General features: G+C 40.1%; 1 protein-coding gene across 1 annotated transcript; it reads right to left on the bottom strand.

Annotated features, from left to right (window-relative positions):
• Positions 1-4,228: 4,228 nt before the first annotated feature.
• On the bottom strand, positions 4,229-25,454 carry LOC148970695 (uncharacterized). The gene is made up of 4 exons (XM_089123783.1): positions 25,390-25,454; positions 21,157-21,251; positions 19,391-19,620; positions 4,229-4,449 (listed from the first exon to the last, which is right to left on the bottom strand). Exons 2-4 carry the CDS (start codon positions 21,188-21,190, stop codon positions 4,294-4,296), a joined length of 420 nt encoding a protein of 139 aa, XP_088979909.1. The 5' UTR covers positions 21,191-21,251; positions 25,390-25,454; the 3' UTR covers positions 4,229-4,293.
• Between the last annotated feature and the right edge of the window lie 1,326 nt (positions 25,455-26,780).

Here is a 26,780-nt window from a genome sequence, read left to right as displayed (position 1 = left end):
AGAAAAAAACGACAGTAGTTCCCCTTTCGTTTTTTTTTTTTTTTCGGGGAGAAAAATTAAGTTTCACCAATCTTCTCAAAACTCTTGATTCTGATAGAGGGCAATGAGACTTAGACCTGAGTGCAAAAATGGAGGCTCTAGACATTTCCAGAGCGGAGATATTGAGATCCCGCGTAGCATTTATGCCATTAATAAATATCTCAATATCTCAGCTCTGAAAGGGTCTAGAGCCTCAATATTTGCACTAAGGTCTAAGTCTCATGGCCCTCTATCAGAATCCAGAGTTTCAAGAAGATCAGAGAAACTCAAAAGTTCGACCAAAAGAAAAAAACGACAGTAGTACCCCTTTCGTTTTTGTTTTTTTCGGGGAGAAAAATTAAGTTTCACCAATCTTCTCAAAACTCTTGATTCTGGTAGATGGCAATGAGACTTAAACCTGAGTGCAAAAATGGAGGCTCTAGACCCTTCCAGAGCTGAGATATCGAAACTCAAAAATTCAACCCGAAAAAAAAAACCGACAGTGGTACCCCTTTTGTTTTGTTTTTTCGGGTGAAAAATTAATTTTCTCCAATTTTCTCAAAACGCTGGATTCTGATAGAGGGTCATGAGACTTAGACCTGAGTGCAAAAATGGAGGCTCTAGACCCTTCCAGAGCTGAGATATCGAAACTCAAAATTTCGACCCGAAAAAAAAAACGACAGTTTTTTTTCTATTGTTTTGTTTTTTCGGGTGAAAAATTAAGGTTCTCCAATCTTCTCAAAACTCTGGATTCTGATAGAGGGCCATGGGACTTAGACTTGAGTGCGAAAATGGAGGCTCTAGACCCTTCCAGAGCTGAGATATTGAGATATTTATAATGGCATAAATGCTACATGGGATCTCAATATCTCAGCTCTGGAAGGGTCTAGAGCCTCCATTTTTGCACTCAGGACTAAGTCTTTATATTTCCTGCTTTATATTTTGGGGTGAATTGTGACCAGGATATGGTTTTGTTGAGATTCACACACTGACTGTGGTGTGTGTGTGTGTGTGTGTGTGTTTGTTTGCGTGTGTGTGTGTGTGTGTGTGTGAGAGAGAGAGAAAGAGAGAGAGAAGTGTCGGCTCTTTGATGTCACCTCATCTGGTCTGAGATGTAGATGTTCTGGGATGTCAGACGATGTCCAGAGTCGTGACGCTCGTATAAACAGCGTCGAGCCACACGTCATTACGCTCACTAAAAGCTTCTTAACTCCACTTTCAGCTTTTAACAAACAAATGCTGATTTATATTTAACAAATGCTGATTAAAGGGTCAATGATAAAAAAGAGTGTGTTCAATAAAGAATAAAACACATGGTTTTGAAAAGTTTTATATAAGGAAAGTTTGTCTTTAATGGCGTGTGTTCTGTAACACTGAGTTAAGAGTGCAATATATTTCCCGTACACCTTGAATTGTCATGTTGTGAGAATGTTGTGGCAATGTTCTTATTAAATTGTGAAAATGTTATTCCTGGATGTTCAAAATGTCCAGTTTTTAAAAACATTTTTGATGGTTATGCAAATATTAAGAGAACATTCCATTGAATTATTATGCAGACATGGCATTGTTAAAGTTACTTTTAAATCTTACTTTTTCTACTAGGCTAGATGAGTAGAATTGAATAAAACTATTAAGTACTTTATTTTTAATGTCCTTAAGTATTAAAAGAAAAAAGTACTGATTGATGAATGTTTATTTATGTATAATTCTATATGAAGAGTTCAAATGCAAAAGCCTCTAAATGCCATTTGAAATTTTCTTCTAGAATGGTCATTTTTATCAAGCTTGTATATTTAAGTTCAGTAATTTCACTTAAATGACAATTAATAGGTAATCTTCATTGCCATTTAAGTGAAATTAGTGAACTTAAATATACAAGCTTGATAAAAATGATCATTTTAGAAGAAAATTTAAAATGGCACTTAGAGGCTTTTGCATCTGAACTCTTCATATACTCCACCCTACAGGTTAGACACACAGAGCTGAAACAGATCTGACATCATTATGAATTATTATGAATTGTCAAATAACCAGCATTATTAGGAAAATTATGCAGACACAAAGTCATGCAGATCTGCAAGCAAGAAACCGTTAATTTTATTACAATAACTTGATAATACTATTGATAATGGAGATTATCAACAAAATACACCATATAGGCTATAGGTGGTTTGCAGTCACGTGATTGTGTTGAATGCAGATGGAGGGCAAGGAGTGAAGAGTGCAATGGACGAGATGGAAGAAAATCCGTACTGTACTACTTTAGACGCTATTACAAGAGAAATATATCAACAGAAAATCGAAACATATGTTGGACGTGATCCTTACGTTATGAAGAGGACCGATTTTCAACTGAATTGAGAGATTTGCCTGCCATCGAGGCTGTAGATATCAGCAACTAACTCGTCTTACGAACATACTTTGACTTTACAAAGTTCGGAAACTGGTACGTTACAGAAACAGCCACATAATTGTATTTAAACACCTGAATAATGGAATTATAAGCCACATAAATAATGTATTAACTCACATTTGACGAAGTGATCACTGCACACACACACACAGGCATATTCCCATTCGACTCCTCCCGACCGCAGACGGAGGTTTGCAAGGCATTTTTCCCGGTGTTTTTCTGTCAATTTCTTGTATTTTCCCCCCTTATGAACAACAACTTTGGGCACACAATAAAAACTCCTCATGGTTTGATCGATTTGAGCAACCATAAACGACGAAAAACATAGGCATTTTGAATGTGTTATAGTGCTTCCTAATGTAGAAAATCATTTCCTGCCCTCCATCTGCTGTTCGCGCCATGACAACGTCATGTGGCGTGATGTCACGTGAAAACAAGCTATTGTATAAAAATTATGAAAGACAAAATGTTTGTAGGCTAAATGTGTAGCTAACATACATGGGGTAAAATGTGATAAGATACGAAAAGATAATAATGCTAGTTTTACATAATTTGAAACTGCTGCGACATTAATTTGCGTTATTTTAGTGTTATAATTAGTTTTCGACCTCATTCACAGGGTGATACACAAGTTTGAACATATCAATTGGTTTAACCAGCTCGCACTTTTAAAGCAAATTTAATTCACAAACAACTGACCAAAATATGATTTTCATTTAATAAAACCTAAAACTCTGCATTACTTCTCGTGCCAGTAGTCGCTCTGAGGATCTTCCGCTCTTGCGTCAGTGTGAGTCTTTTCCTGGTGTGAGCTGGAGACCCGATGTGACCGGATCAGAACAGAGAGTCGATGGGGTTAGGGACTCAGGAGTGAAGCGACTGAAGGATCACTGAAGAGATCAGCTCGTTCTCAGAGCTGTGGCGATCTCCTCCGTTCTTAAACACTTAAGAAGAGTAGTGGAGCGAGTACAATTTTATGTTTTGGAATGTAATGGAGTAAAAGCTTCCCAAAATAAAAATACCCTAATAAAGTATGCTACAGATACTTGAGAAATGCACTTAATTACAGTACAACGAAGTAAAAATGCCTCGAATAATAGACTCTTGATCTGGTCGCGATCATGATGATTCTGTCGCATCTTTACCTGGTTATGCACACGGTTTGGCAGACACATATTAGATATGATTTCAAATGAATGATCAGTGAGGCCGTGTTTTTAACATTTCTATTAAAAGTACATTCATAGATGAAAAGGGACTAAATAGAACCTTAAGGGTTAATGTTTAGTTGTAATTCATATTTCATTTTAATTAAATTATATAAATTAAGCAGTTTGTAAACATACATTATCTCTATGAAATAAAGAAAACATGAAAGTAAATGTGAGTCATTTAGAGAACATTTTAGAGTTATTTGGAGTTGAGGCAAGACCCACTGAAGCGTTTCTCTGAGTGTAATAATAAAAGCCTGTCACAGTGCTATATTTAATGTGTTTTTGCTCTTGATGAGACTCATTATGATATCAGGATCACCCCGAGAAAACATCCAGACGCATGTCCATACGAATGCTGATATATTTGACCTGCATATGTAGAGTATGAAGTGTGTGTGTCGGGAGCCAGAGGTCAGCGCTGAGATGGAGTGTGTGTGTTACGAGGGCCGACGCGTCTCCTCTGTAGCGCGGGTGTGTTTGGGCCCTAATGCATCGACCTCGACCCTGGGGCCTGTAAATCAACATCTGTAAATCAACATCTGAGCCTTACATCTGCATGTTTACCTCAGAGAGAGAGAGAGAGAGAGAGAGAGAGACGGCCTGCTCTATCAGGATGCTCTGCTGTTATAGTTTTGGAAATATTCAGTTTTATATGTTCGTTAGGCAGACTGCTGTTAATGGCATCAGCGCTTTCCTCTGGCGTCTGGTTTCTGCAGTTGTGCTGCCGGTGATTGTGATGGCCAACAGGGGGCGACAGCGTCTTCCTTCCTCAGAAACTCTCAGCAGGTCATGTTCATAAAGGGCCTGAATCATGAATAAATGCATGAGCGGGATCAGTGTGTGTGCACCACATCGTTCACGCAAAGCAAGCTTCGTATAATAAACCACACAACAACGGGAAGATACTACGGTTGCCCTTTATATTCCAGGATCTGCTCTTACAGTGTTCCTATACTGTGGGAAGTGATCAGCTGACTTAACTTAACAAAAATTGAGGAAATAAAATTATGAAGTAAACAAACATCATCTTAATCAAAAACAATAAGTAATGTGGAGTTGTCAAGTTCACGTAACTTAGGCTACTTTTTTTAATTAAGCATTAAGTTCATTTACAAAATAACTTTACATTAACCAAGGCGTTTCCTCCTTGGGTTAGTAAGTTCAGAGTGTGTATGTGCAGAGCCGGAACGTGAGTGATAGAGCAGTGTGTTTGGGCCAGATGCGATTGGTTTTCCAGCACTGAACACAGCTAATCCAGGCCCGTTTATAACAGCGCTCAAGCAGAGGTCAGAGGTCAGATCCACTCGGGGATTTAGAGTCTTATTATAATCGCAGAACGGCGAGAGCTTCGAGGAACCGCGGGGCTCAGGGGCCGACAGGAACCAGTTCCCTTCAGTCAGGAGCACGTGATCACAACAACACGACCCACGGCACTTCTCCTCTTTAAACTATTATTCATCTGAGGGAAGTGTAGAAGTATTGTAGAGGAGAGATGGATGTGTTGTTCTGTCAGTCATTTTCCCATCTAGTCCTTCATCTTCAACATCATCATCATCATAATCAACCTCTTCATCATCATCATCTTCTTCTCCTCAGATCTTCAGTTTTTAGCCCAATGTTACATTTCCATGTTAATGCAAAACTCTTTATCTTACACTATCAACAATCTGCTTTTGTTAACACAATATTTATTTTAAAAACTTTTATAGTGTCATTGTTACATTACCATAATTACATGCAACTAATACACTAGAATTCATCACTGAGTTATCTAATTCATGTCATTTCATTATGTTTCCCTTTGACAAAGTAAAGTAAGGCATTACTCTTATTTTTGTGTGATTTAATTACAGTTACTTCTGATTTTTATTTGAATTTAATTCAGATATTACATTTTTTTATAATTCTATATAAAACAATAATGGATTTAACATTAACATTGTTAAAATGTATGTTTTTAATGTAACCGTCTCCCTTTCAATACTTTAGTCAGTTCAAGAATAATTTATGCAATTGTATATTATTTATTTGCAAGAATTAAAAGAGCGTTTTGTTGAGCTGTTCAACTCAAGGCTGATGTGGGATTGAGAAAGTAATTACTAATACATAATCCATTTTTTTTAAATAGAGTAATTAGTACATTAACTACTAACTATCATCAACAGTGTATTTAAATTAGTGTATGAATGACTGTTTTAGAGTAACTGACCCTGTAAGTACATGTGTTTAATTAATGTTACTCACTTCAGCATATAATTACTGTAACCTTACAAGTGTAACCAAAATATGACTTTCTTTACACCGCTTATCAATAAAACAGTAAAAAAAAACTGTTTCTTAGCATTAGAAAATACACTATTAACATCAAAAGTTGTATCTGTTAACATTAGTAAATGCATAAATATGAACAAACAATGAACATTTCGATTAAACTGACATGAACAAAGATAATAAATGTATTAAATGTTCACTAACACGTTAACTAATGGATTATGATGATTACTGACCTTTGTAACATGTAGCTTTTCTTGTACTACTAACTGTAGTTATTATTATTATTAATAGTCTCTGAGTTTGATTGATCCGTCATAACATCAGCAGATTTACGCAGTTCATCGAGTTCAGACCGAAAGAGCCGATGTCGAGCGACTCGATCTGATCCTCCGAGGATGAAGAGTGATGATGATGAAGAGAACAGGACTGGGGTTTAAGTGTGGTTTCTGACAAAATGCAGCTTACTGCATTACTCAAGTTGTGGTTTGTTGTGAGTGTGTTGTGTTGTGTTGTGTTGTGTGTGTATGGCTTCAGTAGTTCAGCTCACCGCTGTCAATGCAAGAGTAGAAGAAGAAGTTGGTCATGTTTTTATACAATAATAGTAGGCCTACATGTATACACACACACACGGTCATTAGAATGAATATTAGAGATTTCAGGGCACAACAAGGCAGTTTTGTTCTTCCGGCACAGACGTTTGCCCTGTAATGAGATCCAGACGAGCGAAAGAAACGGAGAAAAGCACAACGGAGAGTTTAGTGAGAGTCTATTGTGGATGACTGTGTACAACAGATCAACTACACAAGTGTGTATGCAACACTTTATTGTTTATTTCAATATTCAGTAATAAATGTAGAGGAGAGTTTATATCTGTCTGTAAACTGCTCTAGTAACATTAATGCTTCACAACAGCAGTGTGTGTGTGTGTGTGTGTGTGTGTGTGTGTGTGTGTGTGTGTGTGTGTGTGTGTGTGTGTGTGTGTGTGTGTGTGTGTGTGTGTGTGTGTGTGTGTGTGTGTGTGTGTGTGTGTGTACGGCGTGTAGTATCACTGTAATCGTTTAAAAGGGTTACTGTGATATTTATTGCCTTCTCTCACTGAAACACTCTTATTGTTAGTTCCATTAGTTGTGTTCAAACACAAATGTAGTGTAATTAAACAAAATAAATAAAGTTCATATAGAGAATTATTCTTTTGTACATATTCAAAATATATTAATATCTTTCATTCAATCTTTTTGTCATCTTGTTTTCTTTCAGTTTTGTATTTAATTTGGGAAGGGATCGATCGAGGCCTTATTTATCCGAGCTTACGTATCTCAGCTTTTTGAGTGAAAAAAAAAACAACAAAAAATGTTTTATTTGTGGATAATTTTGTCAATTTTACATAAAATATTTATACAAAAAATGCAGTGTTGATCCCACTAGTGTGCTTTATTTTCTAACCAGGACATTTGTGTTGAAATGGCTTTACTTTCTACAAAATTATACACCAACGATCAATCAGTTTCAAAATTAAATACAAAACCTGTCCTAATTGAAAGAAAACAAGTTGACAAAAATATTGAATCCTGTGTTTGTTTATAAAATAGCATAAGATATTTATAAGGTATTTTTTTATAGGCCGGTAATTTTTGATTGTGAACATCATAAGTGTGACTGTGTTATTTTCTACAAAATAAAAGCATTTCAAGACAAATTTCCTGGTTAAACAAGCACACTAATAAACACTGCAATTCATTTCCATATTTGATGTAAAATTGACCAAATTATCCACAAATAACGTTTTTTTCACTCAAAAACGTGAGCTATATATGCTTGGATAAATAAGGCCTACGATCCATGCATCAGATCCAAAAAGAAATATAAAACCGTTCCTAATGGAAGAAAACAAGATGACAAAAAATGTAATCTTATATTTAGTAATGATGTAGCATAATCAGAGATTTATACGCTCTTTTTGTAGGCCGGGAACATCACAAGTGTTAAAGTGTGGGGAAAAAACACAAAATATTCCAAATATTTAGAGAAGCTGTAAGACAGTGAGTAAAGTCAGTAAATCTTAGTCCAGTGCAACAACATTAACTCGGGGAATCCTCTCCGGTGGAAATGACACGAACACAACATGAGGGTTCAATTATGTTGATGAGTTAATGTACAAAAACATAAGTTGCCATCTGATCATAATTGTGTTCATCAGAAGAATGAGAGAAGCTGGTTTCGGATGGTTGTGCCATAAATCAGGCTCAGAAATAGAATAACATTTGTAAAGACTTGTGTTTGGTGTGTGTGTGTGTGTGTATTGAAAACGCCTTGTTATGAGCGACACCGAAGGGAACACGTAACACACAACAGACTGAATGAGACCCAGGCCCGGATGTAAGTTACTAAAGCCTCTATCCGCCATTAACAGCGCAAATCATCTCCAGGATTCAGATCAGCGATCGATCCACGTGTCTTCCAGTGGCGGACTCTTCACTGATTACACTTCATCTTGTTTATTCGCTGTAATCACACGCTAACTGTGTTCACTACGGCTCTGGGCTTAACACCTACTGTGTTCAATCTACCTCCGCAAACACTCGTTTCACTAATGCCTGAATGTCAATTAGACAAAGCAGCAGATCCGTTATGTGTAACCTGGAGGTGTAAAACCGGCTCGGTTCAATTCGTGGTCAAGCTCTGCGGATTAGACCGCTCCTCTAATTATTCAATCAGGACCGTTTTATGGCTCGTTTTAAACAGGACGCGTGTGTATGAAACACTCAGACCATTACTGTAGTGACAAACATCATTCAGGCACATCTGAATGTTCAAAGACACACACGATTATTGAAAACAGCTGTAAATGTGCAGTATTGGGTTTTACAGTTTCTGAATGATCAACTGAACTTGTTATATTTAAAGTCACCATGAAACTGATGTTATGCTGGTCTTTCCTCTTCTATCCGAGTGTAAAACGCTTCGAGAACAAGAACAAATGTGGGGGCGGGGCTTGATTGTGTCCGTGGGGAATTGATTGTCTGATGTGTGTGACATCACAGGGGGCGGAGTCACACACAACACATGTAAAACTATAGAAATAGATTCATCAAGAAGTGGAAGTGTGTTTCACAGACGGCTGAACAGAGCAGAGGAGCGAATGGATCTACAATTCAGACACAACTCGAACGTGGATTCGCAGTTACCGTTTTGTGTCAGACATGTTGAATTTTGGGGAAAAATCATACCCTATCATATATTATATTGACTATATGTTCTGTGTAACTGTATCCATTAATTAAAAAAAAAAACATTCATAATGATGAGCCTTTGTACAAAGAGATGTGTAGCACTTACGCATTGCTGTCCTACTGTTAGTTTCACTGCTTCCTTTGGATAAAAGCGTCTGCTAAATGAATAAATGTAAATGGAGATGTCTGGATAATGTTAGGCAAACCAGTTGTCCTTGCACCGCAAGTTTAGATAGATAAATAAATAGGAGAACAAATGAGATCTTAAATAAACTCTGATGGAAACAGCTGACCGATAACTTATATTGAAACAACCAGAATATCCACTGATGTTTTCGACAATCTTAAAGTTCAGTCAGATTTATTAGCGCTTCACGATTCACATCATTTCCAGCGTACAGAAACAGCAGCTTTACAGAGTTATTCTGTTATGTCTGTAATGCCTCGTGTTTTAGGACTGGGTTATATGATGATATCTACAGTATATTTCATGTCTGCAGGGTTGGTCCTCCATACTCCAGTGCCCTCGAGCTTTGATTTTACACTCTTGAGAAGCACACGTTAGTTTGTGTAAGTATGTGTGTGTGTGTGTGTGTGTGTGCTGAAATATCAGCCACTGTTTTCTCAGAAAGCTTTGAGAATCGTTCTGTTTTGGATGTCTGGATTTTAAAATCTTCTGCCGGACCCTTTCATGATCCAAGCAAACACACACATTGATCCGCTAACTAGAAGTGTGTTTAACTCAGTGGTTCCCAACCTTTTTGTGTCTGAGACCCCCCTTTCCCCCCCAAAAAATAATATTTAAGGCCCCTCTTCACATTTAATAATTGATCATGATCATGATTATCGCTCTTGTAAGCTTGCAGCAAGAATGAAAAAATATATTGTTTTCAAACAAACGGCATGTTTACTATAACCAGATATATTTATGCAGAAATAATAGCCTATAATATTGAAGAAACAATGACAAAAACATCAGTAGGCCCTTTGTAATTTAAAAACGTAAGCCTAGGAGAAGCCTTTATATTAGCCCTATTTAAAATGCAAAAACAAAAATATTCACAGTGGTGTGTAGGTAAAAAAGAAGAATATAGGCTATTACTATATGACTGCTGTCAGGGGCCTCAATACTTGCAAGTTATTCATGAGGATTTATTTTTTTTACTCTTTTGGCACAATAGAAAGCAATAATAATATTGCATTTATTTACAGAATAATACGTTTTTCGGAAGAACATTGTCGCCGGAACTACTATGTACGACGAGTCACGCAGGCACTGGGCAGCAATCCGAACCAGTCTAAAATAGTCCCAATGGAAACACTTATTAGGTGTACCATAGCGGTTCAGGATAAGAAAAAAACATGGATTGAAAAATGGATTCATGACGAACTCGCTCAGTATATAAATTTTGAACAGAAAAAAGTTAAGGACTTTTATTTAATGCTTATTGCTGAAAACATGTCAAAATATGACGCGACGATGTTATAACGAGTGTTTAGCCGTCTTTCTTTCAAAGATGATTTAATCCCCAGGGCTGTGTGATTAATATTATTTGTTCTTTATTTTGCTTCCAACTATTATTAAGTAAGGGTTTATTTCTATAGGACATTTAAAACAGCTTGCGCTGATCAAAGTGCTGTAGTAAAACACATGTAAACACAATGCCATTTTCTCAACCTTTTGTTCAAAATGTTGCTTTTTTATCAAGTTTTAATGAAACTAAATTCATAAAGCTAAATGAAATGATCAAATGCGTTGACAACTTTAAAAACTAAAAACACTTGCGGGGAAAGAGTAACAGTTAAAGGTATATTTAAAGTATAAAAAATAATACCTAAATAGGAACATAGAAGTATTCGTAAAAAGGCAAAAAATTATATAAATAGTAAACAACAAGTATGATGTTCTGTTTATTTAAAGAAAACGTACAAGTATACTTGCAGCATAAACTACTAAACTTGTTGTTTACTGAGAGTATACTTCAAAGTGTACTTTAATAATCTAATAAATGTGCTACAAGTATTTGACTGGTAAACTATCAGTAAGTTCACTTGTAGTATAGTGGCAGTACAACTGAATAACTTAGTTGTAAACTGTGTACTCAAAGTTTAATACTTACACTTAAAAGTGTACTTTTATACACTCAAAGGTAGGTCGATTGAGACTACTACATTGATATAAGTATAGGTCTACATAAGTACACTTGGCCTTGAGTGTGCTGCAGTAATGGCGCTGGGGTTTACAGCAGGTTCAGCAGGTTTGTGTGTGAATGACAGAACTGAACGTGACTCATGTGTGTGTGGTTCTTCGCTTCTGTTTGAGGTTTCACCGGTTATACTCTGAGCATCTCAGCACTGCAAGCCGTCACAGGTTTGTCAAGGAAAGCAAGATGGTTTTCACATGCAAGAGTGCAAACGGAGATCAGAACTAACAGCTGAACGAGCCGTACGATCCGAAGACCATCATGGCTTTGCAATCTAAAGATGCGATAGCGAGGGGTCTCGAGGGGTTAATTATCAATGGTGTCCCGCTCACACCTGGGATTAAGATATATGTGCTCATGTGAGTGAGGGGTGTGTCCATGGGCGAGCATGTGGGCGTGTCTGTAGGTGTGTCTGAGGGTGTGTCTGTGGGTATATGTGGGCGTGTCTGTGTCTGAGGGTGTGTCTGAAGGGGGTCGCACACCGGGCGCGCAGCGCAGCGCCATGTCTTCAAAATTCGAACACATTATTCTCTATGTGTGTACACACACCGGCGGCGCCATTCGGCGTCTGTCCGCGCCGCCCAGCTACGGCTCAGGACCGTGTTCAAAACCCTGCCACGCCACAGAGCGCCATTTGCATAGTTTTATATTAAATTTGCATTTATTTGTCTCAAATCGTCGTTAATGTACATACTGACTTCACCCTGTGCTGCAATATACATTTAAGCCTATTTAACATTCCTAATTTTCCTAATTCCTAACAGCTTGAATAGTCATATTGGGAAAGCATATGTACATATATATATATATATCATCGGGGTGCTCCATATATATATTTAAACTCGGGTTGGCTAAACGCTAGCTAAATAAATACTATTGTAACTAACATAGTTGCCAAGACAACGGATAACGTTACAACAAAATAACAGACTTAACAAGGTGATAGACACTTTTACTTGGTTAATAACGATCAAACATCAGCTATTTTATTCACTTAACATAAAAAATATATATAATACATCCAGTTTAAACTCACCCATCTTGCAGCTCTTGACTTCTACCAGGAGTTGATTCAAAACTGAGCTCGTGCGAATAGAATGTGCGCGTCCGGTGTGCGATACCTGTGAATTGTATTGCGACGCGGCACGCCCGGTGTGCGACCCCCTTGAGGGTGTGTATGTGTGCATGTCTGAGTGTGTGTATATGGGCGTGTCCGTGGGCGTGCCTTTGGGTGTGTCTAGGATCCAATTGCAGTTGCAATTAGTTTTGATTTTGAATGACATAAATAGGAGTGTCAAGATGAATGAGTTCAAGATCAAATCTTGCTGCTTTCTGAATTGTTTAAAGGGGATAAAAGATGTATAACTGACCTGGCAACCGTAATATGGGAAACTGCAAGCATGAAATATCACAGCATGCGTTTGAAAAATTGATGTACGGTTCACAAGTGTTATGCAAACACACTTTATCACACCCGTCTTCTGTGGACCTCATGGAAGCGCTACTGTTATCTCCACACAAACTCAGATATGTGTCTTCATCTCCATAAAGCTGCCACACATCATCCCTCCCGCCGTCTCAAACACCATCGGCCTCATTCGCTTCAGCCTGAGACGAAAACAAGCGTTTCCAGAACGGACCGGAGGACGGAGACTCGGTTTATGTGGTAGACAGCTATACATGACCGTAATGAGAACATTGATCAGGCCAACATCAAACCAGATCTCTTCAGAAACAGAAAAGCTGACATCCAGGCAGGACAAATGGCCTCCTAAAACACAGCCAGGTCAAATCTGATAAAAAATACCCTTAACCCCGAAAACACTCGGCATACTGTCTGATCAGGAGCAACAAGCACTTCAAAACGTCATGTGTGTATAATCTGTCGTGATGTCATGGTCGCGTGACCTACCAGCGGCCTCATGGGATGGTGTAAATAAAGTTTAAATAAATAAAGTGTCCTTCGTATGTGCACTTCAGAATCTCAGTCCACAGACATACCGATCTTTCCACGTTAGTTTTTTGCCTAATATAGTATAGCAGGAAAGCATATCCTTGAGTTTTTAAATCAGCCATGTGGCGTGCGAAAGTCTAATTCTTTTCCTTAAAGTTCTTAAACGTAACCACAGTGCAATAATTGACTTTTATAACGACGATTAGAGGTAAACTGGAGATATACTGTACCGTCGGCATTATTTTCACTGCTATGTCTGTGAGATAATTGGAGCTTATGTTAGCAGACGGACAAACATTCGACATATCTCCGAGGTCTACAGGTTTCTTCCGTGTGGTTTGTTCAACCTGTCAAAAATGGCGTTCCGGCAGTTTTTTTCCCGTTGTAATTTGTAGCCATTTACCGTTTATGAAATTAAGCAATGATCGCTGGCAGAAGACTCATGTTTTAAATGCTTGTGACTTACAATAGCTGTTGACAAGCGCTGGTCCTGAAAGCGGCCATGCCTCATTATCTGTCAGATATCTTTCATATTAACTCAGTAGTGAACACGTGACGGACAGGTCCTCGGCGCATCACAGCCTGACTCAACATGTGCCCTTCACGACTACAAAAACAGCACATTCATCACACTTTGTTGAAGCTGAATTCTCAGGCTGATGACATTTGCAAAGATGTAGGATGTTGTTTTTTGTGTGTTGGGTTAAGGTGTGGGCTTGGAAACTTCACGGTCTAGTGAACGCAGTGTGAGATCTCATCCGCAGCTGAATGAGTGCGGCAGGGACGGCATGCAATGCATCACGCTCTTTATCCGGGAATTAATCAAATAAAAACTAAATCAGAAAGAGAAGGTCGAGTCCCTGCTGTCAGAACGCTCATACACACACAACGTTTCGATAGCAACTCTGTGTTTGCAGGTTTCTTGGAAATCATCTGAAGATGGCCAAACTATTAAACATCCATGAATGAATGAATGAACTCATTACCGCCATTGACAGAATGTCAATCAGTGTTTATGGGGCGCTGTTACTCATCTACTGAGAGATTACCCAATCTCCTGATCAAAATACAGGAGAAGAAGAAGATCTGCTAAAGCAGGGCTGCGTCTCAATGTCCTATCCTAAATCTATCCTAAACGGTGTGTGAGATTAACGGCGTGTGTCAAAGTATAGTATGTGTTAAACAGAGTGTGCCAGAAGTCCTCGGATCATCTACTATTCTTATAACGGCTGAGATTACCCATCGCGCTTTGGAGGAGGAACTACAAGGTGTTAAAAAACTACAAACATGGCGGATCTACGCGACTGGTGGTGAGAGGTTTAGATGAAGGTTTTAGTGAATAATCAAAGTTTAAACTGATTTAAAAAAACACATTTAGGGCTCAAGCACCGATAGTGTGAGGACCCTATTGATCCGTTTTTATTATTTAATGTTATCCATGTTATATTTCATCTGCAATAACAATGTGGACTTTTATAAAGATCCGTTTGGCCATTAACTTTTAAATGCATCGTTATGAGGAGAGTCGTGTAAGTTGCGTAGTCGTGTAAAAGCCTGTTCACACCAGCCGACGTTTAACTCCTCGTGACTAAACAAAGGGCGCCAATGTGAGTGTTCACACCGATGCGTAAAACGCCACGCATAAAAGCGTGATTTTTTTTAAAAAACGTCTCCGGTTCGTTTTTTAGTTTGAAGCACCGTGTCAAAAACTATCCGACCAATGAGATTGCCGCTTTTGCTCACGCGTTTGGAGCTTCTGAAATTACAGTAAAACACAACTTGGGGGCGCTCAAACACAAAACGGTCTTGCTGAGCACACATACTTAACGGCGAAGAAGATATATGCCAAGTAGCGTCGCCGTCTACACCATAGATATTTATATAAAGGCTAGATGTGTCGTCAGCGCTGCTGGCCAATGGAGGTCGTCGTCTGCACCTGGCGGCCATCTTGTCACAGACAGCTCGCTCACTCGTAACATTGTGTTAATGGTACATGTACTATTTAAATGACCATAACTTGCTCAATTTTCTACCGATTTTCAAACGGTTTGTTTTGTTATAAATGTCAGAGATGTAGTTATGACACTGTACACTTATGAATAAAAAGTGTATAAATAAATAATCATCCAGATAATTATAGCCACGTTAATAACGCTTGTAAGAAACCAAACCATTTGTAAATCCGTCAAGATTTCAACGAGATAAGAGTATTTGTGTTCGTGCTGACCACTCATCTTACATCAGCTTGTCTGTGACAAGATGGCCGCCGGTGATGACGATGGAAACTCCGCCGTAACACATCTAGCCTTTATATACATATCTATGGTCTACACAGATATCTTGATCTTGGATCTAGGATCTTGATCAAGAGAACTGATATGGAGTGGTATTGCAGAGCAAATGGGCGCCATCTAATGTCTAGAAATAAATTTGCATGTTCACTCGGCTCATCGTCACTGAAAGTCACTTGGGTGTGAACGCAAAAAAACACGTTGAAAAACGCTGACGAATAACGCGCGCTGGTATAGCCGTGTTGCATTGTGGTCTATGGATCTGAAGTGTTCACGGCGAGTCGACTCATTCACTCGCTCACAGTCGTGAGAGTCCAAAAAATCTCCCCTCGCTTACTTGCAGGAGGTGAACACACTTCAGTGTGGGTGAGGAGTCCACGAGTGTGTGTCTGGAGGTGGAGGTGAACGCAGCAGAAGAGGATGAAGAAGAAGCAGAAACGAGTGATGGAAGCGTGGCTGACGCACATGTAAAATAACACGAACACCAACAGTAATCAGGATATAAATCAAACGGCCAACAGTTCCTGAATGAAATGTGGACCCAGGATGAGTTCAGGACTGTGAGGTGTTGATCGACTCCTCTCGATCTGTGTTTCGTCATCGTTCTGGGATCGAAACTCCAGTGTTGTAGTACTCGAGACTCGGACTCGGTCTCGAGACCATATTTTAATGGTCTTGGTCTTGTCATGGACTCGTGTCCATTTGGACTCGGAATTGACTCGTACTCGAACATTTTTTTTTTTAGGACTCGGAGTCCACTCGAGTTCAATTCAAAATATTTTTCATGATTATTAATGTATGTTAATAAAATATTTCTTTAAATTGATTGACACGCCCAGTGATTGGTGATTTTCTAGTGCGCAACTGCGCATGACAAATTGTAATAAAATTACTTTTAACACCACCTACTATGTGGCCTTTTTACCCTAAACTGATCATATTTTTTAAACTCTAAGTAAATTCAGTAAAAAAAAAAAAAAAAAGGATTTCTCTAAGTAAATAAAAGTAAATTAGGTAATCAACCCTCACTGGTCTCGGTCTCGACTCGGACTCGACCGTCTCTGGTCTCGGACTCGACTCGGACTCGACTCTCTATGGACTCGGTCTTGACTCGGACTCGACCGTCTCTGGTCTCGGTGTTGACTCGGACTCGAGTGCGGTGGTCTCGACTACAACACTGCGAAACTCTATTTTCCAGCTTTATGTGTGAAATGGTGATAAAAAAGAAAGCATGAAGCTAGAATAAAAAGTCTTTGTCCGTTTGTTCTTTCTTTTGATTTTGCATGTTCAGAGATTCATACTGTGAATGTGTTTGACGGTATTGACTGTAGTTGTGTGTGTGTGTGTGTGTGTGTGTGTTAGTGTTGGGCTGTCATGAAGATGAAGATCTGCCAGTGTTCAGACGTGTCGAGTAACAGAAGATCTCCGAGCGCTAGTGCTGTGTGTGAACATGCCCACCCATTCAACAAACGCCCTTCCCCTCTCATTTACTTTCTCATGCTAGCAAACCTCGCGCTGACAAATGTGTGTTTTATGTCTGAGTGTAAATAAATGTGACTGCGTCTGTATATGCGTGCCTCTGTATCTTTCTGTTTGTCCTGTCCATTCAGACGAACAAACACCAGCACATGCATGTGCACTCGACTGGAGACATGGGAAACACTGTTGCCATGAAACAATGTGTTTGTTTTTAGCCTCATGTATATCTAAACCTGGCGTTCGCTGCTTGACATTCATGCGTAACAGACTGAGGCTGGCGTTCTGCTGCTCGTTTGCATGTTATACCTGAGAGATTACAGCTCTGGGACCAGTTTCCGCATCTGTGTGGGATAAGCCGAGTTTCGGCTTATCCCACTCTAAAAATGCTGGGTTGTTTTAACCCAACTTTGGGTCAAATATGGACACACCCAAATGTTGGGTTAAAAATGTAATACAAAATTTAACCCAATGGCTGGGTTTGTCCATATTTGACCCAAAATTGTGTTAAAACAACCGAGTAATATTTAGAGTGCATTGAGAAATGTGTCCTTGCGATTGTATTTTGCAATAATACAAATGTTTCCATCTGGATGTGTCTGGATAGAATAGCGCAACAGTGTGAGCAGAAGTGTGTGTGCTTCAGCGAGGGTTCACCGGATTTAACGGTTTATGCAAAACTTAATCTCACCTTTGTAACGAGAACCGTTTGAATCGGAGCTCATCAAACAACTCCAGTCACTCGTGTGGAGATTAATGATCATCTTAACGATCTCAGATCCTCCTGAACCCCAGAACAGGGCGAGTTTACTTTAGTGCCGACACAACCCCAAACCGTGACATGCTCGCCCAATTTACAGCGACACACACCGCAGGCTTTAGTTTGGCCTGAGCGTACGTGCGGGTGTCAGAGATTTGGACGACGACTGACAGCATCTCGAGGGCGAGTAAAGCATGTAGGACACAAATGAGAGGAACAGGTAAAGAGGAGCCGGTGGGATTGCTTCAGAAACAGCTTGTTAGAACGACGGCCCCATTACAGAGCGGCGGCTCATCTTACCCACGCCTCCACACCTTCACTCGCAAATTAGATGGAAAGCTGGAGCTGCACCTCTCATGTATATTTATCCCAGATCCCCGCGGGCTCCGCTCCGGATAACAAATGCAATTTGATATAACATTTGGCTTGTTTTTACTCCTCTTTTATTGCTGTCAATCAAGAGAAAGACACTTGCTATTCTGCCGCTTCCAGAGCTGATTGAGATGAACATGTCAAACGAGTGTGGAATACAAACATGTTGCTTTAGCGCAGGTGTGTATCTGATATCCGGACGGCCGGCCGCTTGACACGATCGCGCATGCATGACTATATAAGCCGAGACGTCGACACATGCAGCGGATCGAGGAGTTTGCTGTGTTCAGTTTGGCAAGTCAGCTCATAATTTAGTTGAAGTGCAAACGCGGGGATTATGGGCTTGAGTCGAGCTGCACCGGCTCCACGGGAGGTCTTCACTGCACTGGGTGCGGCACACACACACACACACACACACACACACACCACTGTTTTCTTTTCCACGGCTTAAAAGCGCATTCATCAGGCCTTTACTGTAAGCTCACTTTTCAAGTTCATTCCCTGATGAAGTGTGTGTGTGACCTGGTTACAGCAGCGCATTGAGTGTGTGTGTGTGTGTGTGTGTGTGTGTGTGTGTGTGTGTGTGTGTGTGTGGATGATGAACACATGCACTGAAAACCTGCTGATTCAGACACCATGAGGAAGAGTGGTGTTAATGAGGAGGAAATATCCTGCCACACACACACACACACACACACACACACACGTCTGGTTCACTATCTTTGTGATGACTCTCCATAAACATAATGGCTTTTGTACTGTACAAACTGTATATTATGTCCCATTACACTAACCCTACCCTACTTGCCCATCACACACACATACACACACTATTTAATAAAACTATATGAATGTAATTTAGTATGTTTATTAACTGATTTCCCTCGTGGGGATCCACTGGCTGCTCCTCAATATAGGAGATCTCAGGTTTGACACTGCTTAGGGATATTTGGTCAATGTAATAACCACCTGTAAACACACACACACACACACACACACACACACACACACACACACACACTGCGGTTCAGAAGCATCATGTGTTGCTGTGACTGGAGGAACGGTGATGTGAAGGGAAAAGCCACCGGAGAGGGAGATCATCCTCCTGTCAGCCTGATGAAGGGCAGGTGTGTGTGTGTGTGTGTGTGTGTGTGTGTGTGTGTCAGCTGTTCTGCAGGTCTGACCTGTCCTGAAGTCAGGTTCGCCTCAGGCCTGCTCTTGTTTTGTCTGCGCTCCGGAGCGCCACTTCCGAGGATCTCTCCATTCAGCTTCTCTCCGCCGACATGTCTGAGCCAGGTGTGTGTGTGTGTGTGTGTGGACAAGTGTTTGCTCGTCACAGAGAGAACAATGAATGACCGCAGTGGGCGTCGCACTCGTCTGAGAACAGGAGACAGAAGGGAGAGTCTCCTCTCGGCTGAAAAACAGATTAGTTCAAGAGTTGAAGTTGTTTTCTCAGGCCTGTCCAGCTTTAACTGTCCTGACTGTAAGCGAGCGTCTCCTCAGTCATACACACGCTACTCAACTGCCCACTTATACGCATATAAACATTTGCCTTGCACTACTGAATCATTGACTTCAGATCTTCGTAATATCTTCTGCACGCTGAAGTGCTTGAACAAGGGACTGAACAAACAGATGTTAGGTCGTGTGAAGCTCTGAATGCTTCATATCAAGGGCTTCAGTCAGACAGATCCAGTATATCTGTCATGTGTCAGCGCTATCTGACTTTACCGAGGAGCTCAACTACAGACTAGAGTGTGTTTATAACCAACACATCTGCATTCTCCCACATCACAACAATATGTCACGACAAAAAACTACAAGTCACTACATGTCAACTCACTCTCATTAGAGTATAAGCAGAGCATAGTAGAGTATTAGTAGAGTATTAGTAGAGTATTACTAGTGCACTGGTAGAGTATTAGTAGAGCATAGTAGAGTATTAGTAGAGTATAGTAGAGTATTAGTAGAGTATTAGTAGAGTATAGTAGAGTATTAGTAGAGTATTAGTAGAGTATAGTAGAGTATTAGTAGAGTATTATTAGAGTATAGTAGAGTATTAGTAGCGTATTATTAGAGTATAGTTGAGTATTAGTTGAGTATATTAGAGGATTAGTAGAGTACAGTCGAGTATTATTAGAGTATAGTAGAGTATTAGTAGAGTATTATTAGAGTATAGTTGAGTATTATTAAGTATAGTAGAGTATTGGTAGTATGTTAGTAGAGTAGAGTATTAGTAGAGTACGGTAAAATATTGGTAGACTATTAGTAGAGTATTACTAGCGCACTGGTAGAGTATTAGTAAAGTATAGTAGAGTATTAGTTGAGTATTAGAAGACTATTAATAAGTATAGTAGAGTATTGGTAGCATGTTAGTAGAGTATAGTAGAGTATTAGTAGAGCACAGTACAATATTGGTAGAGTATTAGTAGTGCACCGGTAGAGTATTAGTAGAGCATTACTAGCGCACTGGTAGAGTATTAGTAGAGCATTACTAGCGCACTGGTAGAGTATTAGTAGAGTATAGTAAAGTATTAGTAGAGTACAGTAGAAGAGTACCAGTAAAATATAGTAGAGTATTGCTAGAGTATTAGTAGAGTATTGATAGAGAAGTAGAAGAGTACCAGTAGAGTACAGTCGAGTATTAGTAGAGTATAGTAGACTATTAGTAGAGTATTAGTAGAGCATTTGTATAGCACTCTTACAACACAGACTGTTTGAGAGCCGCTGTACAGTGATAACAGGAGAATAATGCGATGCCTAACTGTTCCAACATTTAAAGGTTTCACAAACTGTTTTTTATGCCAAAGACAATCAGTAACTGTATATACTCATCATTGCCATTTTAGAAATATAAGTGTGACCTTTATTTCAAAGTGACGTTGAGAAATCATGATTGAGGACTGAGTCTTGAAATGCCCGTCCATGCAGTGAAATAAACTGGCTTTACCTTCAGATAGCAGAGCACAGCGTCTTCTGGACATGATGCTGTCCAGCGTCCACGGGAGTCTGCTGCCGGTCTGAGGTTCAAGTTTTCCCAGGTGTCTGGAAAGACAATAACTTTATATATGCGGTGCACTTTCAGATTTAAAACTGTTACACACTACATGAAAGGTCATATTCAGAAATCCATAACAGGGGCCCTTTAAACACCAACTCAAAATATCAAACACTTTCAGGTTTCGGGAATATATACCCGAGATTAGAACAAATGAATAACTGAAAACAAGCCCTATATATACAAACATTAACAACCGGAGGAAACGAGACACAGGTGGACTGGATTAATCAAACAATGTAAAACCATGGTTACTCGTGCAAACGGGGGAAACAGGACACAGCGCTAATAATTGTGTATCATGGAAAACCATGTGTCAATATTGTATGTGAAATAAGTGTTATTGTTTAAATCCACCAAACTATACTGTGAATAAGACAAAAGCATCTTTTTCGTGTGTTGCTACGAGTCATTTTTGGATTATTTTCCTCACATTTGCGGAAGCTTAAAGGAGGACGCTTCATGTTTCCCGTGCTCCAGTCTTTCCGCTCCTTCTCCTGTATAACGCAGGGAATCTCTGGGGATCGGCTCATCCGGGGCGCAGCGCACGTGAAGGAGGTTAGCGTTCTGTCACACCCTCCATTAGGAGCAACTCAACTAGCACTAAACTGTTTGGGATGTCATTGTTGCAACTGAAGGCAAAAGGGCAAACAAGCCCGTCTAATCACTCAGGAACAATGCAGAGGTGTGTTCAGCCTTCAGGCACTCAATGAAGACGGAGGCCTGTCCATCAACACCGCCACATATACACATTTATCAAATCTAGTTAAATATGTACAAAAGACTGACAGCACAAGAATGAGTTTCAAGCAAAACATTTGACGAAAAACAAAATGATCAAACAAAAGCTGACGAAAGCCATTGTGTGTGTTGGTCAGTGTATGATGTGATCCTCTACAGCGGCCGAATGAGCGCGTACGTCTCCTGATGAAGAACGCTGACGCTAATGAAGAGATCCGGCAGTGTTTGACAGACACACACTCTCGATCTGATGAAGGACAGCACTTTAACTCTCACTGTTTCACACTCACTTCACTTACAATCTAACAACAGTGGGAATAATTCAAGACGAGTGTGTAAATTATGATCATTGATGCAACAAATACACTCAGCTACAGGATTATTAGGAACACCTGTTCAATTTCTCATTAATGCAATTATCTAATCAACCAATCACATGGCAGTTCAGTGCATTTAGGGGTGTGAAATGTCAGAATGGGAAAGAAAGGAGATTTAAGCAGTTTTGAGCGTGGCATGGTTGTTGGTGTCTGAGTATTTCACAATCTGCTCAGTTACTGGGATTTTCACACACAACCATTTCTAGGGTTTACAAAGAATGGAGTGAAAAGGGAAAAACATCCAGTATGGGTCAGTCCTGTGGGCCATAATACCTTGTTGATGCGAGAGGTCAGAGGAGAATGGGCCGACTGATTCAAGCTGATAGAAGAGCAACTTTGAAATAACCACTCGTTACAACCGAGGTATGCAGCAAAGACACAACACACACAACCTTGAACAGCAGAAGACCCCACCGGGTACCACTCATCTCCACTACACACAGGAGAAAGAGGCCACAGTCTGCAAGAGCTCACCAAAACTGGACAGTTGAAGACTGGAGAAATGTTGCCTGGTCTGATGAGTCTCGATTTCTGTTGGTAGAGTCAGAATTTGGTGTTTCTTGAACATGTCAATGAGTTGACTGTACTAAAATGGCCGCCACAGTCACCAGATCTCAACCCAATAGAGCATCTTTGGGATGTGGTGGAACGGGAGCTTCATCCCACAAATCTCCATCAACTGCAAGATGCTATCCTATCAATATGGGCCAACATTTCTAAAGAATGCTTTCAGCACCTTGTTGAATCAATGCCACACAGAATTAAGGCGAAAGGGGGACAAACACAGTATTAGTGTGTGTTCCTAATAATCCTTTAGGTGAGTGTATAAGCAACAGTGTTGGTCTAACACTTGCTGAATTGTGAAGCTAAAATGTTAACATGAAGCAGCTTAACTCGGGTAAACTCCTAATCGATGGGTTCGTCAGCTGTATATCTGTGATGAAGCTTGAGTTTCATGACAAATGGCCTTTTAAATTCTCTTCGGGAATGTCAGAGCATGATGTATTCCTGAAAGCCGGATCAGGGCACGGAAGATTCATCTTGCGACCGAGAGAGATATTGGCCAAACTCTTCTGTACTAAACAAAACAGTTTCTCAACATCAGAAGTGTTGTTGAAGAACAGCCTCTGAACAACAGCAGGCCTCTCTCTGTTCAACAGGACTCTCCAGGAGTCAAACCACAACGGATGCTTTAACATTTGAAATCATATGCCACACACCGCTGTGCAACATCTCATTTGACTAAAAATACACCTTGAGACTCCTGGAAAGCCGAAACGTAAGCTCGTTTCTTTTGCATAACCCTGCCAATTTATTTAGTGTGTCTGTCAGCGGCGTCATCCATCTGTAACACGAAGACAATAATGAAGCTGTCTTCCAGTCCGCAGCTGTTCGGCCCTGTCAGGAGCGGATCACGTCTTTACATGCGATGCGAGTGCGCCAGTGGGAGTTCGTATTAAACAGGTCGCGGTGAGAATAAGCTGTGGCACTAGTGGAGAAAAATGAATTATTCTGCAAGTGCATCTGAACAAAAATGACATCTGCATACGACAATGCAATTAGCTTCTCCCGCCGTTCCCACCGCCGGCGAGAGAAACACGAGACGCGTATCGGAAACAATGCAAAGAGGCCGTGAAAAGACACACCGCCATCAGTTTTCAGCGAAACGTGAGTCCCACATGCTACTGCCGACTTCATTTCCTGAAGCTGCGATATTTACATTTAATAAAGAGTTACCTCAGTCATGAATCACATGCTGTAGATTTTAAGTTTTGTCTGAAAAGAGTCGACTAATACTATAATGACTGCTAGTTGACATGTTACTTAGTCTGTAGTGCACCATCCAAACAAACTGTAACCATGACTGATGACTGCTTTTCTTATGCAGAAATGATGATTTTGATGTAAGAATGCTCAAATACGTGTTACTGTCCAACCAAAGTGCTTTGACCAGATGCTGATAATGCAGACGTATAGTTCAGATGATAAGGAGAAGCTCAAACAGCATTCGTGCACATAAAGGATCCACTGAAGAGCAGGGATTAAGACTGAAACACATCACAGACCCCGAAAGAGCTCGATCTGAGCCCAGATAAGCCCGGCTGTGAGTTCAGATGCACTGATTTATTGAAAACACAGTCGGGCGTATGGACGTGTGTGCGCGGCCCCAGACACAGCTGTGTTTACGTGACCCCTGGACGGAGGCAGGGAACCTCTTTCATCATGATTAACACATGCACTATACGCTACTTCACACATGCGCCATTAAAAGCGGCTGAAAACGGAAGACGTATGGATCCACGTATTAGTCTGATGTTTGGAAGTCATCTTCCGACTTATAATCCGCTAATAGACACGATGAATGCGGGTCAATGACAAATAAGACATGTCTGTGAGAATCAACTTTAAAATGCTTGTGCTACCTTTTTAGACATCTCTATATCTTTCTTGGTTTTAAAAATGCAGTTATAAAATGTATTTAGTTAAGCGGTGCAACCATTGGTCAACAATAACACACGAGTGACTGCCTCCACTAAACCTGTCATGCCATAGACATGCTGTGATGTTTGTAAGAGACACACAGTCCAGATTCTCCGATATCATTGTCACATGACTAACTTTAATGGCATATATGGCTAACAATTTTTTGCCTTTAATATGGCAGACATAGAATTTAAATAAAGTTAATCTTTTTTTTTTTTTTTCAAGAATTCCAGGCTTTTAATGTCAGATTTTTCATCTAAGGATGCCTTATTATAACACACATTTACTTTAAACCCCACAAATATCACAATAAATCATTTTAAATTAGAATTTATAACAAACTTTTTAAAGCACGTTGATCATAGACGAGGCGTAGGTTACACTTTATTTATTTAGTCCTCTTCAGAGCTTCTGCAAACTATAAGTAACTGCATGTCAACTAGCAGTCATTAAAGTATTAGTAGACTGTCCGCTTAAAGGATTAGTTCACCCCAAAATTAAAATTCTGTCATTAATTACTCACCTTCATGTCTTTCCAAACCCGTAAGACTTTCATTCATCTCTGAAACACAAACAAAGATCTTTCTGATGAAATCTGTGAGATTTGTGTTTTGCAGCTACGCAACTGACACTTTGACACTTCAAAAAGTTAATAAAGAGATCGTAAAACTAATGCAAGGTCTAGTCCACATTTTATAAAGAGACTCGATTCCTTTAAATGATGGAGCTTTTACTAAATTTAGGCTTTTATTCACATATAAACGTTGATCAGTGAACAGATACAGAAGCTCAACCGAACCTGCTTGACATTCTGCTTAAAGCTCTAACGTGCTGCATTACACGAGAATGAACCTGATTGGTTCTTATAACACCAGAATGAACCTCATTGGTTCGTGCTGAAGCTCAAACGTGATGCGTAACGCGAGAATGAACCTGATTGGTTCTTAGAACGCGAGAATGAACCTGATTGGTTCTTGCTGAAGCTCAAACGTGATGCGTAACGCGAGAATGAACCTGATTGGTTCTTAGAACGCAAGAATGAACCTGATTGGTTCTTGCTGAAGCTCAAACGTGATGCGTAACGCTAGAATGAACCTGATTGGTTCTTAGAACGCGAGAATGAACCTGATTGGTTCTTGCTGAAGCTCAAACGTGATGCGTAACGCGAGAATGAACCTGATTGGTTCTTGCTGAAGCTCAAATGTGATGCGTAACGCGAGAATGAACCTGATTGGTTCTTAGAACGCGAGAATGAACCTGATTGGTTCTTGCAGAAGCTCTAACGTGCTGCGTAACACGAGAATGAGCCTCAAGAACCTTACTCACACACACACACACACACAGAGCGAGATGTTACTATTGATACTCAGGGTCAAGCAATTCAGCCACAGAATGTGTAAAAGCGAGTGAAGTTTTGCAGTAGAGTGCAGTAATCGCTCAGCGCTCAGTGTGTGTGTGTGTGTGTGTGTGTGTGCTGACCCCATCACCATCCCAGCGCCGTCTGCTCGGATCAAAGCCTGTCCGCTACTCCGGCCCTGAAATATGGCCCTTCAGTTCAGCGGTCCACAGCCCTCCGCTGACCCGCACGTGTCCTGGGTTCTGGAGCCGAGAGAGCTGACCTCAGTTAGTGACCAAAGAGAGACCGATGCACATTTGAGCAGAAGAGCATTGGACCGGCATGAGGACAGAAAATTATTTATTTTGATCAAAAATCTCTGAAAGTCACATGTCGTCCCTCGGTGTCGTTCTATTTCTAGTTGAGGTGTGTATTACAGTGTTTTCAAATGTCTTGCACACTATAAGTGGAACGTCAGGCTCACTCAGTTTCATCATTCACTCGAGCACCGGCTCAGTCTGCAGGTACAATATACGCTTTACACTTTAAACAAAATTTTTGCAAAACTCTCAACACAG

This window comes from Pimephales promelas, chromosome 19 (assembly GCF_988280905.1).
Source record: "Pimephales promelas chromosome 19, fPimPro1.hap1.1, whole genome shotgun sequence".
NCBI classification, from domain to species: domain Eukaryota; kingdom Metazoa; phylum Chordata; class Actinopteri; order Cypriniformes; family Leuciscidae; genus Pimephales; species Pimephales promelas.
The sequence above is the reverse complement of the archived record's forward strand: the minus strand, read 5'-3'. Positions and strand labels throughout refer to the sequence as shown.

What these genes read in the sequence shown, in the direction of transcription:
- LOC148970695 (XM_089123783.1), bottom strand. Translation starts at nt 21,190, where the DNA reads ATGTCCAGAAGACGCTGTGCTCTGCTATCTGAAG. An exon ending in CTGTGCTCTGCTATCTGAAG is followed by an intron (nt 19,621 to 21,156) that starts GTAAAGCCAGTT and finishes TCTGTTTTTCAG; the next exon opens with CCGAGAGGAGACTCTCCCTT. An exon ending in CGAACCTGACTTCAGGACAG is followed by an intron (nt 4,450 to 19,390) that starts GTCAGACCTGCA and finishes TTCATGATTCAG; the next exon opens with GCCCTTTATGAACATGACCT.